The 13630-nt window shown below is 46.7% G+C and overlaps 1 protein-coding gene across 1 annotated transcript; it reads left to right on the top strand.

Annotated features, from left to right (window-relative positions):
* Window positions 1–3695: 3695 nt before the first annotated feature.
* Window positions 3696–12845, top strand: tut1 (terminal uridylyl transferase 1, U6 snRNA-specific). The gene is made up of 10 exons (XM_010894506.4): window positions 3696–4023; window positions 4418–4608; window positions 5261–5467; window positions 5605–5719; window positions 8738–8865; window positions 8948–9174; window positions 9603–9712; window positions 9889–10011; window positions 10570–10662; window positions 11207–12845. Exons 1-10 carry the CDS (start codon window positions 3945–3947, stop codon window positions 12334–12336), a joined length of 2403 nt encoding a protein of 800 aa, XP_010892808.2. The 5' UTR covers window positions 3696–3944; the 3' UTR covers window positions 12337–12845.
* The last annotated feature ends 785 nt before the right edge of the window (window positions 12846–13630 follow it).

The following is a 13630-nucleotide window of genomic DNA, read 5'->3' as shown; positions in this document are numbered from 1 at the left end:
ACTTTATCATGTTTTATCTACAATAGGGGCATCCAAGAGGGCACTTTTGTGGTGCGTTTTTCTGACGTGAGGCACCATGGGGCCTTTTTGGCCAAAACTCAAAGCACTGTGTGATGTCAACTTAATCCTGCTCAAGACACCATCCTTACCATAACGTGTGGTTGCAGGTCCATGCTGTGTGAATGCTTCTCGTGGCCAGGGACTGGTCATCTTGTTAAATTGAAAGATGAAAGGGACAAAACAGGGACAGCAGGAGAACCAGCTTTAGTTTGTTTTTTAAATTGGCTTTTCAAAATGCCACCATTTTGTAGAATGACCCAGTTAAGATGCGTTACTACACAATGTTCAGATTTCACAGGCAGACCATTTTGGAAAAAAAATCCGGAAACAACTTATTTACCCGCAGGTAGGCTTGTTTCCTCCAAATAGGGCTTATCAAGACTTTCTGATTTTTAAACGACACTGCTCACTTACACACAAAACACCTTAAGGCTAAAAATAGCTCACATGTTGCTGATTTAGGAGTAACTCTTAAAAAAATTGGTGTGTCAATCCTAACTTTAGGACTCCTACATTTTTGGTGTAACAGTATTTCACAAAGCGTTTTAGTGCTAAAAACAGATTTATTTATGAGCTGCCAGACATGTAAGAGGCTGAACAAAAAAGTATGCACCGAATAACATGTGTCATTCTGAACAATGAAATTCTTGTGACATGGCACGTGACGTCTTTATAGTAATTAAGAAATATACATTATCTCACAAAAGTTCACCCCTTACATTTTTGTAAAAAATGTAATGATATCTTTTCATGTGACAACACTGAAGAAATGACACTTTGCTACAATGTAAAATAGTGAGTGTACAGCTTATATTTAGGGGTGTATATTTAGGGATGATAAAGTGTACATTTTCTGTCCCCTCAAAATAACACAACACACAGCCATTAATGTCTAAACCGCTGGCAACAAAAGTGAGTACACCCCTAAGTGAAAATGTGCAAATTGGGCCCAAAGTGTCAATATTATGTGTGGCCACCATTATTTTACAGCACAGCCTTAACCCTCTTGGGCATGAAGTTCACCAGTGGTCGTCTTGGAGGTGGGTTTCGGGTCGTTATCATGTTGGAATACTGCCCTGCGGCCCAGTCTCCAAAGGGAAGGGATCATGCTCTGCTTCAGTATGTCACAGTACATGTTGGCATTCATGGTTCCCTCAATGAACTGTAGCTCCCCAGTGCCGGCAGAATTCATGCAGCCCCAGACCATGACACTCCCACCACCATGCTTTATCTTGGTCTCATCAGACCACAAGACATGGTTCCAGTAATCCATGTCCTTAATCTGCTTGTCTTCAGCAAACTGTTTGCGGGCTTTCTTGTGCATCATCTTTAGAAGAGGCTTCCTTCTGGGACAACAGCCATGCAGACCAATTTGATGCAGTGTGCAGCGTATGGTCTGAGCACTAACAGGCTGACCCCTCACCCCTTCAACCTCTGCAGCAATGCTGCCAACACTCCTACGTCTATTTCCCAAAAACAACCTCTGGATATGACACTGAGCACATGTACTCAACCTCTTTGGTCGACCATGGCGAGGCCTGTTCTAAGTGGAACCTGTCCTGTTAAACCACTTTATGGTCTTGGCCACCGTGCTGCATCTCAGTTTCAGAGTCTTGGCAATCTTCTTATTGCCTAGGCCATCTTTATGTAGAGCAACAGTTCTTTTTTTCAGATCCTAAGAGAGTTCTTTGCCATGAGGTGCCATGTTGCACTTCCAGTGACCAGTATGAGGGAGTGTGAGAATGATAATACCAAATTTAACACACCTGCTCCCCATTCACACCTAAGACCTTGTAACACTAACGAGTCACATGACACCAGGGAGGGACAATGGCTAATTGCGCTACTTGGCAGCATTGGATGCACCGATACATAACGTCCCAGAGGTTCTCAATTGGATTCAGGTCTGGGGAACGTGAGGGCCAGTCAATGGCATCAATGCCTTCATCATCAAGGAACTGCCTACACACTCTGGCCACATGAGGCCGGGCATTGTCTCCTCAATGCTCATGCGACTGTACAGGGAGACACAGCAAACCTTCTTGTGATGGCACATATGGATTTGACATCCTGGAGGAGCTGGTATACCTGTGCAACTTGAATGGGCTGCAGGTACCGCCTCATGCTACCAGTAGTGACATGGACACTAGCAAAACTCAAAACTAGTTAAGAATCAATCAGAAAGGATAAGGAGAGAGCAATTGTCTGTGGCCACTACCTGCAAAACCATTCCCATTTTAGGGGTTGTCTTGCTGTTGCCTCTCCAGTGTACCTGTTGTTACTTTAATTTGCACCAAAACAGGTGACATTGAGATACAATCACTTGTGTTTCCAAACTGGACAGACTAATATCCCTGAAGTGTAACTGACTAATATCCCTGAAGTGTAACTGACTAATATCCCTGAAGTGTAACTGACTAATATCCCTGAAGTGTAACTGACTTATATCCCTGAAGTGTAACTGACTGATATCCCTGAAGTGTAACTGACTGATATCCCTGAAGTGTAACTGACTTATATCCCTGAAGTCTAACTGACTGATATCCCTAAAGTGTAACTGACTAATATCCCTGAAGTGTAACTGACTGATATCCCTGAAGTGTAACTGACTTATATCCCTGAAGTGTAACTGACTTGGTGTTATACTACAATGATTACTTTTTTGAGCAGTGCATAATATAATTTGGTTCTGCTTTCAGGGGAAGCATACACAAAGTATTCAAAACTAGGAAACCAAAAGGTTTCAGACCAAATTTTTTGGGGATATCCTGGTAGAATTTGAGAAATATGTAATTTTGATTATAGAATTATGCAATATATTCAACATATACAAAACTATATATTTTTGTCTTTTTATCATGTGCCAATAATAAAAGTATTTTATTTTTTAAATAATACAATAACTATGGTTCTTTATTGCTGAGCTCATTAGTGCTTTCTTCTTTTTAATGCACCAAACAGTTGATTTTGGCATTATTTATGTTTTAGCTATTTTTAGATTTATCTGTGTCAGGATGGCCAGAGTGACTTGCAATTAAATGTTTTTGGTTCTCAGGTCTTCAGACATTAGTAACAGGCCCCAAATACAAATGCAAAGCCTATAAACACACCTGCCTAATAATACAGCAATGAAGCTACTTGTCTGAATGCTGTTGATGACCTGAAATGGGGGGACTGTACAAACATGCTGCAATTTCAAAGTGGTTAATCCTGTATTGATGAAAATATTCTCAAATTAAACCTGACAGTCTTTCTTTATATATGTATAATATTTATTGATATTGTAGCATACATATAAAAATACAACTGTAATACAAATGTTTGGGTTAAATGTTTTTATGTCTTCTATACACATTTTACACGTTTTATATAGGCAAGTCAATGCGCAAGTTCGTTCCAAGACAATTGTAAAGTTATTTGAATGTAATAGATTGTGTGCTTCAAAGTCATGATCTTTGGCATATGCAAACAAGCTGTGTATGCAATGCTTAGTGTGTTTCTAGCTCAATCATAAACATACAATACATGTGTGGATAGTCATTGGTTGTCCTAAGTCTATCACCCCTAAATATAACCGATTGAACAGTGTTTATTTAAACCACACACAAGCAAAATACAGTTTACCCATTCAATGACATTTCGGAAGCAGTTAGCTCGCAGAAATACTGTGCAAAAACTTGTACATCCCGAATAAGATATTTAAATGTGAAATTGAAATGTAAAATCAGAATACTATCATGTAATTCACATTTCTGTCGGAACAAACAATTGAGTTTAGAAGATCTACCCGGACGAGATAGTGGATGAACACAAGAGAACGCACGGGTAACGACGGAGGGAGATTTGATTTAGCTGGCTAACTTAGCATTTTTGTTTGTTTGAAAATGGACAACTTGGACAAGGACATACAAGCCACTGCGAAAGGTTTTCATTGTATTCTATGCAATGTGAATGTGCCCAATAGTAAGTGAGTGTTGTTATTAACCTATTTGGTTTGGAGGTGACGTTAGCTAACAACAAACCACATAAGCAGTTTCGTCCAGGATGTAAACAGTAAAGTTCCAAACTATAATATAAATATTAATTAAATCGTTGGGGGCACTAAGCTAAAACCATTTAATTTATAGCCTGTCGTCTGTTTCTTGACAGTCAATTGTACAGATTGAAATAAAAAGTTGCTAGTTAGCTAATAGTTAACGTATTTCGTCTTTTTATTAATTAGACAACAGTCAGTACAGTCTGGAAATGCTTAGAAATTCATTTCATTTTACAAATTCTTAATCCTCTCAGCTGGATAATAAATCTGTATGCACGTGAGTTTTAGGACCAATTTACTGACCTTAAACACTTCATACAGAGGCCAGTTTGGATGCCCATTTGAAAGGACGAAAGCATGTGAAACTAAGCACTGTGCGGGCGACGCGGAAGGCTCAGGTGGAGCACAGTGTGTTTGTCAGTGGGATCAGACCGGATACAGCACAAGCGGACCTTGTTGGCTACTTCCAAAAGTTTGGACCAGTGTCGGAGGTTATTATGGACAAGGACAAGGTGGGCTCTAAGTTGGTTGGTAGGAGAAATGCAGTAGAGCTGATTATCTAGTCTCAGATCCCTTCAGTTGATTTACATTTTAAATTGATTTAAGTAATTACGATCTGAAATGCTGTTGGAGACTGTTGGGTGCTGCACCACATGATTGGTCCCTTTCAGATAAATACACTTAAAAAATCCAGCATATACACTTGATTTCAGCATATACACTGTTGAATTATTTCATGGCACAAACAAATATTAAATAACGGAGCATTTTCTAAGTTCCACCTGTATGGGAGTTTAGAAGATGCCACTGCCACAAAGTCTAAGGACATTTGCTTGGAAAAAGAATCTGCGAAGGATCAAACATCTCAAACCATAACCATATCTATTGCAAAGGTTACTTCAATAGCTACCCTATAGCTGATTTGCCGTATCTGTAAGGGTCTATATCAGTGGTTCCCAACCAGGGGTACTAGGACCCCTGGAGGTACTTGGCCTCTCCACAGGGGGTACTTGAAATCACTCATGACACCATAGGTTTACTAGTGAAATTAATATGAGAGGGTACTTCATGCAGTGCAAAATCTTTTGGCGGGTACAGTAACTGAAAAGGTTGGGGGCCACTGGACGATATAATGGTCTGTAATTCATTGTGTTCCTTTCACAGGGTGTGTACGCTATCGTAGAGTTCAGTGAGAAGGACAGTCTGCAGGCCACTCTAGCACAGCTAGAGCATGACATGAACGGTCTGAAGCTGCGGGTGAAACCCAGGGAGACCAAGGAGTTCAAACTCATCCTGAAGAAGAGGCAGGATCCAAAGAACCTGCATCAGATACTGGAGCGTCTCACCCCGGAGCTGTGCCAGACAACTTCTGTGAGTGTTTGTGGAGAGCCCCACTTCATGGTCTGCCCACCTTTGAGTCAGCCTGCTCTAGGAGGGATATGTTCCCTGTAGGGAATGACAATGAGGACTTGTTGATATGTGCCACTCAAGTGTCTCTCGGTCTTTAGGTGAATGAGCAGATGCAAAAGGTGGTGGAGAGATTTCAGCTAGGGGAGAACGAAAAGAAGGCCAGAGAACTGCTGGTTCAACTGCTCCAGGAGGTGTTTACAGAATTTTTCCCAGGTATGCCTGAACAGTTAGCTTGATGGTGACAGTGGGCGTCTAACCACTGATCGCAGACTCGATTATGACCCCTCGTTATCGTGACATCGGTGGTGACATCTGACCTCGTGTCTATGACCTGGGCTGGATATTTAGGCTTTTTATATTTGTGGTCGAGGTTCCGACTAGAGGTAGTCGGGATCACCTCTATGCACGGCTTGGGCTCTGGAACCACACTCCTTGAGAGAGGATGGACTCTTCACCACTCTGGAGTTGCCCATGGTGAGAGGCGGCGGGCTGGTGTGGGTTTGCTTATAGCTCCCCAGCTCTGCCGCCATGTGTTGGAGTTTACCCCGGTGAACGAGAGGGTCGTTTCCCTGCGCCTACGGGTCGGGGATAGGTCTCTCACTGTTGTTTGTGCCTACGGGCCGAACGTCAGTGCAGAGTACCCGACCTTCTTAGAGTCTCTGGGAGGGGTGCTGGAAAGTGCTCCGACTGGGGACTCTATCGTTCTACTGGGGGACTTCAACGCCCACGTGGGCAACGACAGTGACACCTGGAGGGGCGTGATTGGGAGGAACGACCCCCCTGATCTGAACCCGAGCGGTGTTCAGTTCTTGGACTTCTGTGCTAGTCACAGTTTGTCCATAACGAACACCATGTTCAAGCATAAGGGTGTCCATCAGTGCATGTGGCACCAGGACACCCTAGGCCGCAGGTCGATGATCGACTTTGTTGTCGTTTCATCTGACCTGCGGCCACATGTCTTGGACACTCGGGTGAAGAGAGGGGCGGAGCTGTCAACTGATCACCACCTGGTTGTGAGTTGGATCCGATGGCGGGGGAGGAAGTTGGACAGACTCGGCAGGCCCAAGCGTACTGTAAGGGTCTGCTGGGAACGTCTGGCCGAGTCTCCTGTCAGAGAGATCTTTAACTCCCACCTCCGGCAGAGCTTTGACTGGATCCCGAGGGAGGCTGGAGATATTGAGTCCGAGTGGACCATGTTCTCCACCGCCATTGTCGAAGCGGCCGCTCGGAGCTGTGGCCGTAAGGTCTCCGGTGCCTGTCGAGGCGGCAATCCCCGAACCCGGTGGTGGACACCGGAAGTAAGGGATGCTGTCAAGCTGAAGAAGGAGTCCTATCAGGCCTGGTTGGCTTGTGGGACTCCTGAGGCAGCTGACGGGTACCGACAGGCCAAGCGGACTGCAGCCCGGGTGGTTGTGGAGGCAAAAACTCGGGCCTGGGAGGAGTTCGGTGAGGCCATGGAGAAGGACTATCGGCTGGCCTCGAAGAGATTCTGGCAAACCATCCGGCGCCTCAGGAGAGGGAAACAGTGCCCTACCAACGCTGTTTACAGTAGAGGTGGGCAGCTGTTGACCTCAACTGGGGATGTCGTCGGGCAGTGGAAGGAGTACTTCGAGGATCTCCTCTATCCCGCCGTCACGTCTTCCATTGAGGAAGCAGAGGATGAGGGCTCAGAGGTGGACTCGTCCATCACCCGGGCTGAAGTCACCGAGGTGGTTAAGAAACTCCTCGGTGGCAAGGCACCGGGGGTGGATGAGATCCGCCCTGAGTATCTCAAGTCTCTGGATGTTGTGGGGCTGTCTTGGCTGACACGCCTGTGCAACATCGCGTGGCAGTCGGGGACAGTGCCTCTGGGATGGCAGACCGGGGTGGTGGTCCCTCTTTTTAAGAAGGGGGACCGGAGGGTGTGTTCCAACTATAGGGGGATCACACTTCTCAGCCTCCCCGGGAAAGTCTATGCTAGGGTTCTGAAGAGGAGAATACGGCCGATAGTAGAACCTCGGATTCAGGAGGAACAGTGTGGTTTTCGTCTGGACCGTGGAACACTGGACCAGCTCTATACCCTCTACAGGGTGATGGAGGGTTCATGGGAGTTTGCCCAACCAGTCCACATGTGTTTTGTGGATTTGGAGAAGGCATTCGACTGTGTCCCTCGCGGCATCCTGTGGAGAGTGCTTCGGGAATATGGGGTCCTGGGTCCTTTGCTAAGGGCTGTCAGGTCCCTGTACGACCGAAGCAGGAGCTTGGTCCGCATTGCCGGCAGTAAGTCAGACTTGTTCCCAGTGCATGTTGGACTCCGGCAGGGCTGCCCTTTGTCACCGGTTCTGTTCGTAATTTTTATGGACAGAATTTCTAGGCGCAGCCAGGGGCCGGAGGGTGTTTGGGGACCACACAATTTCGTCTTTGCTCTTTGCGGATGATGTTGTCGTGTTGGCCCCTTCAAACCAGGACCTTCAGCATGCACTGGGACGGTTTGCAGCCGAGTGTGAAGCGGTGAGGATGAAAATCAGTACCGCCAAATCCGAGGCCATAGTCCTCAGTTGGAAAAGGGTGGCTTGCCCACTTCAGGTTGGTGGAGAGTGCCTGCCTCAAGTGGAGGAGTTTAAGTATCTAGGGGTCTTGTTCACGAGTGAGGGAAGGATGGAACGGGAGATTGACAGACGGATCGGTGCAGCTTCTGCAGTAATGCAGTCGATGTAACGGTCTGTCGTGGTGAAGAAAGAGCTGAGCCGCAAGGCGAAGCTCTCGATTTACCAGTCAATCTACGTTCCTACTCTCACCTATGGTCATGAGCTTTGGGTCATGACCGAAAGGACAAGATCCCGGATACAGGCGGCCGAAATGAGCTTTCTCCGCAGGGTGGCTGGGTGATCCCTTAGAGATAGGGTGAGAAGCTCGGTCACCCGGGAGGAGCTCAGAGTAGAGCCGCTGCTCCTCCACATCGAGAGGGGTCAGCTGAGGTGGCTTGGGCATCTGTTTCGGATGCCTCTGGAACGCCTTCCTGGGAAGGTGTTCCGGTCCCTTCCCACCGGGAGGAGACCCCGGGGAAGACCTAGGACACGCTGGAGGGACTATGTCTCCCGGCTGGCCTGGGAACGCCTCGGTGTCCCCCCGGAAGAGCTGGAGGAAGTGTCTGGGCATCCCTGCTTAGACTGCTGCCCCCGCGACCCGGCCCCGGATAAGCGGAAGATGATGATGATGATGATGATGATGATATTTGTGGTCTTGGTGCAGACAGTCAGATCTTGCCCTTCGGTTCCTCTGTCAACACATTCGACATCCACTCGTGTGACCTGGACCTGTTCCTGGATCTGTACAACACCAAGGTGTTCCAAGCCCAGGCCAAGTGTTCTTCAGAACAGGTGGGTTGGTGTCGCCTTTTGTAATAACACATCAGTTTTTTGCCCACGCTGTCTCAAGCGCTTCTCCTTTATTGCCCTTCAGGCTGGCGAAGGCCCGTCGGACGACGCCCGGTCTGAGGACTCCATCTTGTCCGACATCGACCTCTCCACCGCCTCGCCGGCCGAGGTGCTGGAGCTGGTAGCCACCATTTTGAGGAAGTGCGTCCCCGGAGTACACAAGGTCATGCCGGTCAGTGGCGCACGCCTGCCCGTGGTCAAGTTCATCCACAAGGAGCTCAACCTCCAGGGGGACATTACCATCAATAACAGGTCCGCCCATTCATGTAGAAGGTGTCATTTAATGCTCCACTGTGTCTCTGTATGGTCCATACTCAACCGAACCCATTGCCAGGCATCCTAGGAACAGATAATGATCAGTCATAGTCAAGACATCCTCCTTTCAGGTATCAGGATAACCATTATGGTCCACAATGGCTTTGTTTTGATAGGTGACCTGTAATTATAAATGCACACTGGATGTTTTTCCATTTTCACACCATTCTTTGTAAACCCTAGAAATGGTTGTGTGTGAAAATCCCAGTAACTGAGCAGATTGTGAAATACTCAGACCGGCCCATCTGGCACCAACAACCATGCCACGCTCAAAATTGCTTTTTTTTTTTGGCTTGGTCAAAACACCAATTACTTGTAAATATGCACTAACCAAACCACCTTGTCATTGTCCCTCCACCCTTCAGACTGGCGGTGAGAAACACCCGTTACCTGCAGCTGTGCTCCGGGCTGGACTCGAGGCTTCGCCCCCTGGTGTACACCATCCGCTACTGGGCCAAACAGAAGCAGCTGGCTGGTGAGTGATCTTCACTACACCCGGTGTGAGGTTGCCATTTGAACACTGTCAGTAGGGGGCAGCAGAGTCTTACGTGTGGGCCTACATCCCATTTGGCTTTAGCTGCAGTCCAGTACCATGCTGTGCTTTGTCAAGAGTTTGGTGTGACTGTGGTCTCACTGGTGCTCCTCCCATAGGTAATCCCAGTGGGGCTGGACCTCTGCTGAACAACTATGCTTTGACCCTGCTGGTGATCTTCTATCTGCAGAAGTGTGATCCTCCCATTCTTCCCTCAGTCAACCAGCTCAAGGACATGGCCTGTATGTACTTCTCTTCCTGCCAGGATTGTGTAGGAGATTTATTTCTATAAGGATGGGTACACATTTAATCCATGTTGTACCAAATACTACCTTGCCTGGTTACCCATACTCCTTCATTCGGGTCAAAGGCCATGTTCATGGATGTATATGTTGTCTTCAGTCTGAATGTCCTCAAAAAGACATTGGTTGATATTATTATTTTTTTTTCTTCGTCCAAACCTGACTAGAATGACTTGGGTCTCTTTCTAATCTTGTAGCCTATTTAAAGTAATTAAGATGGCAGTTAAATTAGACTGCCTAGCTTACCCAGAGCGTTTTAAAGGGTCAATTAGGAAAACCTGTCTCGCTCCATTACAGGACGACAGATATTTCACCTTCCCCCCCTTCAGACCACCTAAGGAGATTGAGCAGGCGTTGCAACGATCCTTGATCGTCTGACTAGAGGGGAGATGTGTAATCCCCCTGTGACATTTACCGCCGCGTGCTTTGATGCTTTTCATACGTCTCTGCCATTAGGTTAATAGTCTAACATCCACTGTTCCCTCCCATTCCCACAAGGTGAAGAGGAAGTGTGTGTGATCGAGGGCTGGAACTGCACCTTCCCCAGTCAGCCCATTGCTGTGCCGCCCAGCAGGAACACCCAGGATCTGTGTAAGTAACTCCAGCAAGAATAATTAAAGTATGCAGAAATAAAGGATAGGCAGTGTTACGTGAAAACACAGAATATCAGTTTAACTATCGAAGGTGCCGTATAAAGAGAAATTAAGAGGGCCAAACAATCTTTACGAAAGTTATTAGTGCCTGATTAGTATTGGCAGGTTTTAATCCATTTTAAACTCCTCATGTAACCTAGGATGATCCAGTGGTCTGAGCTGCTGCCTCTGGGTACGCATGTACTACCACAGAATGAGTTCAATTTCAGCCTACCGCTCTTGCAGCTAAATCTTTCACCACTTTACTGTCCAGTAAAGCATAAAATGCCTGAAAACATTTATATAAAAAAAAAAACATTGCTGCATTTCATCATTCCTTAAGGAGTGATGATGTATGTGTTATTTACAGGTTCTCAATTAAATCTGTCCTCATTACCCAACTTGCCTCAAGTAAATCTTTGCTGTTACACCATTAGCCCTCCCAAAATGTATTCATTTTGCAACGATCAACTTAAAACTCTGGTATTTTCTAATCTCCGTAGGTGCCTTGCTCTCCGGCTTCTTCTCCTTCTATGCCCAGTTTGACTTCGCCAGTTCGGTCATCTCCATCAGGGAGGGCTGTTCGCTCCCTGTCACCAGCTTTCTCACCCGGGAGAAGGCCAACGGGGACAACGAGGAGCCCGAGAGGTCCCTGGGCCCTAAGCTTGGGCCCCTCAATGTGTTGGATCCCTTCGAGCTGCGCCACAATGTGGCGGGAAACCTGACGGAACGTAGCCAGAGGAACTTCCAACGAGAGTGTCAGGAGGCGGAGAAGTACTGCCGCAGCTTGCAGTACCAGCGCAAGTCGACCAAAGGGAAGGTGTGGGGCCTGGTACGCCTCTTCACCCCCCGGGATGATGACAGTCGCAAGGTGACAGAGGGGGGCGAGAGGGAGCTAGCCGTCAGCGTCCCCTTCAAGCTGGCGGCACTCCCCGAGGCGATCCGTGGCCAGCTGCACTCTGCCGGGGACGGCTTCCGCCTGCTCTGGTTCCAGAAGGTGTGTTCCGCAGTCGAGGGGCTGTTCCAGGAAGTGCTCAGGTGCAGTCTGACTGACACTGTCATTGGGAAAAACACAGAGGGGAATACAGTGTCCCCTATTGGCAAATCGACAAATGACCAGGGCCAGGACACCAGCCGCCGCGCCTCCACCAGCAGCGACTGCAGCCCCAAGAGTAAGGCCACCCCGGGGGCCAAGAGAGCTCTGCCGTCCTCCGAGAGCAGCGACGCCTCGCTGTCCCCACAGGGCAAGAGGCCCAGACTGGACAGTCACACCGGGCCCCAGCCAGACTCCCCGCAATGGACCTATGTCCAGACGCACAGGGTTTGGGCGGGTCGCCGGAAGGTGAGGAGGGAGCTGGTCAAAGGTGCGATGGATGTGGATTCCAGGCCGGAGGGCAGCAGCGTGGAGCTAGAGACTCAGGTGACCCGGCACATCATGGAAAAGGAGCCGGAGGACAAGGAGCCACTGTTGTTCCAGGTTCAGGCCCAGTTGGTGGGTGGCACGGAGAGCACCAGGGCGGTGATCACATTCCGACCTTCTGCAGATGGGGCCGGACTCTTCCAGGACTTCTTTCACTTTCTGGAGATGTTCCTGCCCAAGATGGCCGACACACTGATGGGAAAGATGGTGTAGAAGATGGATGCTGGAGTGTTTTGTGGATGACTTGTGTTTTCTGATAGTCATCACATTGGGTGAAACTGGACAGTTTTAGAAAGTTAATGTTATGAGTGATTTTAGTTGTTTGAACCTGTGTTGTTGTTTTTTTTGTACCATTCCATCTAATATAGCTCTAAAGTGTTATGAAAGTAAGTAAAGCTTCAATTAATGAAGCATGGAAAAATATTGTAAATATTTGTTTGTGTTCAGTTAAGTTTTTATTTCTCTTTGTTATGACTGGCACATGTTTTATTAAGTGCTGAGCAGCACTGTTTTGTTTCAGTGATTTATTAGATTTTCAGTGATTTATTAGATTTTACTTCTTTGTTTTCAAGTGTGCCCTCCTTATGAAAAAAATAACGTATGATGGAAATGTATTGAGATGCTATTGCCTCTGCGCACAATCACTATTAACTGAGACTGTTGTCAATTGTTTTCACCAAATTAGATGGAGAGAAAAAAATAAACCAACCTTTGCAGTTTAACTTGGCTATTTTGTGACACAGAATCTGTCTAACACTTTAACTACTATCATTGGATGATATAATTGGAAGCTCCCGTTTCTGTAAGTCACACTGGAAGGCTGCGTTAAGTCTTCAGCGGCACTGCTAATTTATGTTACCCAGTTTAGAATGACCGGGTGCATGCGTCACTGCATGTGGTGAAATGGCATAACAGACACGGGTCTATGAATCTGTCCATACGTAGCTGCCAGGGTGTTGGGTGGAGGTCTGGTCATGATGGGCCTCGGCTCATACGAGGGAGAAAAACGACTGCAATTTCTTGGGCAGACAAGCTCTCTGATTACCTAAACTGAAAGATAAATTGTAGACTTCAGCTGTCGCTTGTGGCTGTTGGTGGTCTCTGGTCGGTTTGATCTTGATGATGTCCTGCTAGGTTTTCTAGTATCTTCTTTTTAGATCTTCAGTAAGATCCACACCATGTGTAAGAATGGCTTGTAACCCTATTTATCCCAGCTATTGTTAATCATAGACACAGGCAAATGGGTAAGCATTGCCATTTTAATAAGACCCTGTTATTCCTCTGGTTTTTAAGCCTGTCTTGGCAGCTACCACAAAGACCTATCTAAGCTTTGCTTTTCCTTAGACAGCTAATCTTCCTTTGTCCAACCCAACCAAATAGATTTTACATGCGTCAAACATTGTACTATTTACAAACATTCTACTATTTACTTTTATTCAAGGTATATTAACATCTCATTAAAGTTCCTAGAGCACTGCTCAGTATGTTGGACAATATGAATGGAAAT

The sequence above is a fragment of the Esox lucius genome, chromosome 5 (genome assembly GCF_011004845.1).
Source record: "Esox lucius isolate fEsoLuc1 chromosome 5, fEsoLuc1.pri, whole genome shotgun sequence".
Taxonomy (NCBI): Eukaryota; Metazoa; Chordata; class Actinopteri; order Esociformes; family Esocidae; genus Esox; species Esox lucius.
The sequence above is the reverse complement of the archived record's forward strand: the minus strand, read 5'-3'. Positions and strand labels throughout refer to the sequence as shown.

Bases quoted from the DNA above. Each gene is read 5' to 3' on its own strand.
- tut1 (XM_010894506.4), top strand. From the start codon at position 3,945: ATGGACAACTTGGACAAGGACATACAAGCCACTGCGAAAGGTTTTCAT. The intron at 9,175-9,602 runs GTCCGCCCATTC...TCCACCCTTCAG, and splicing joins GACATTACCATCAATAACAG to ACTGGCGGTGAGAAACACCC. The intron at 10,012-10,569 runs GTATGTACTTCT...CATTCCCACAAG, and splicing joins CCAGCTCAAGGACATGGCCT to GTGAAGAGGAAGTGTGTGTG.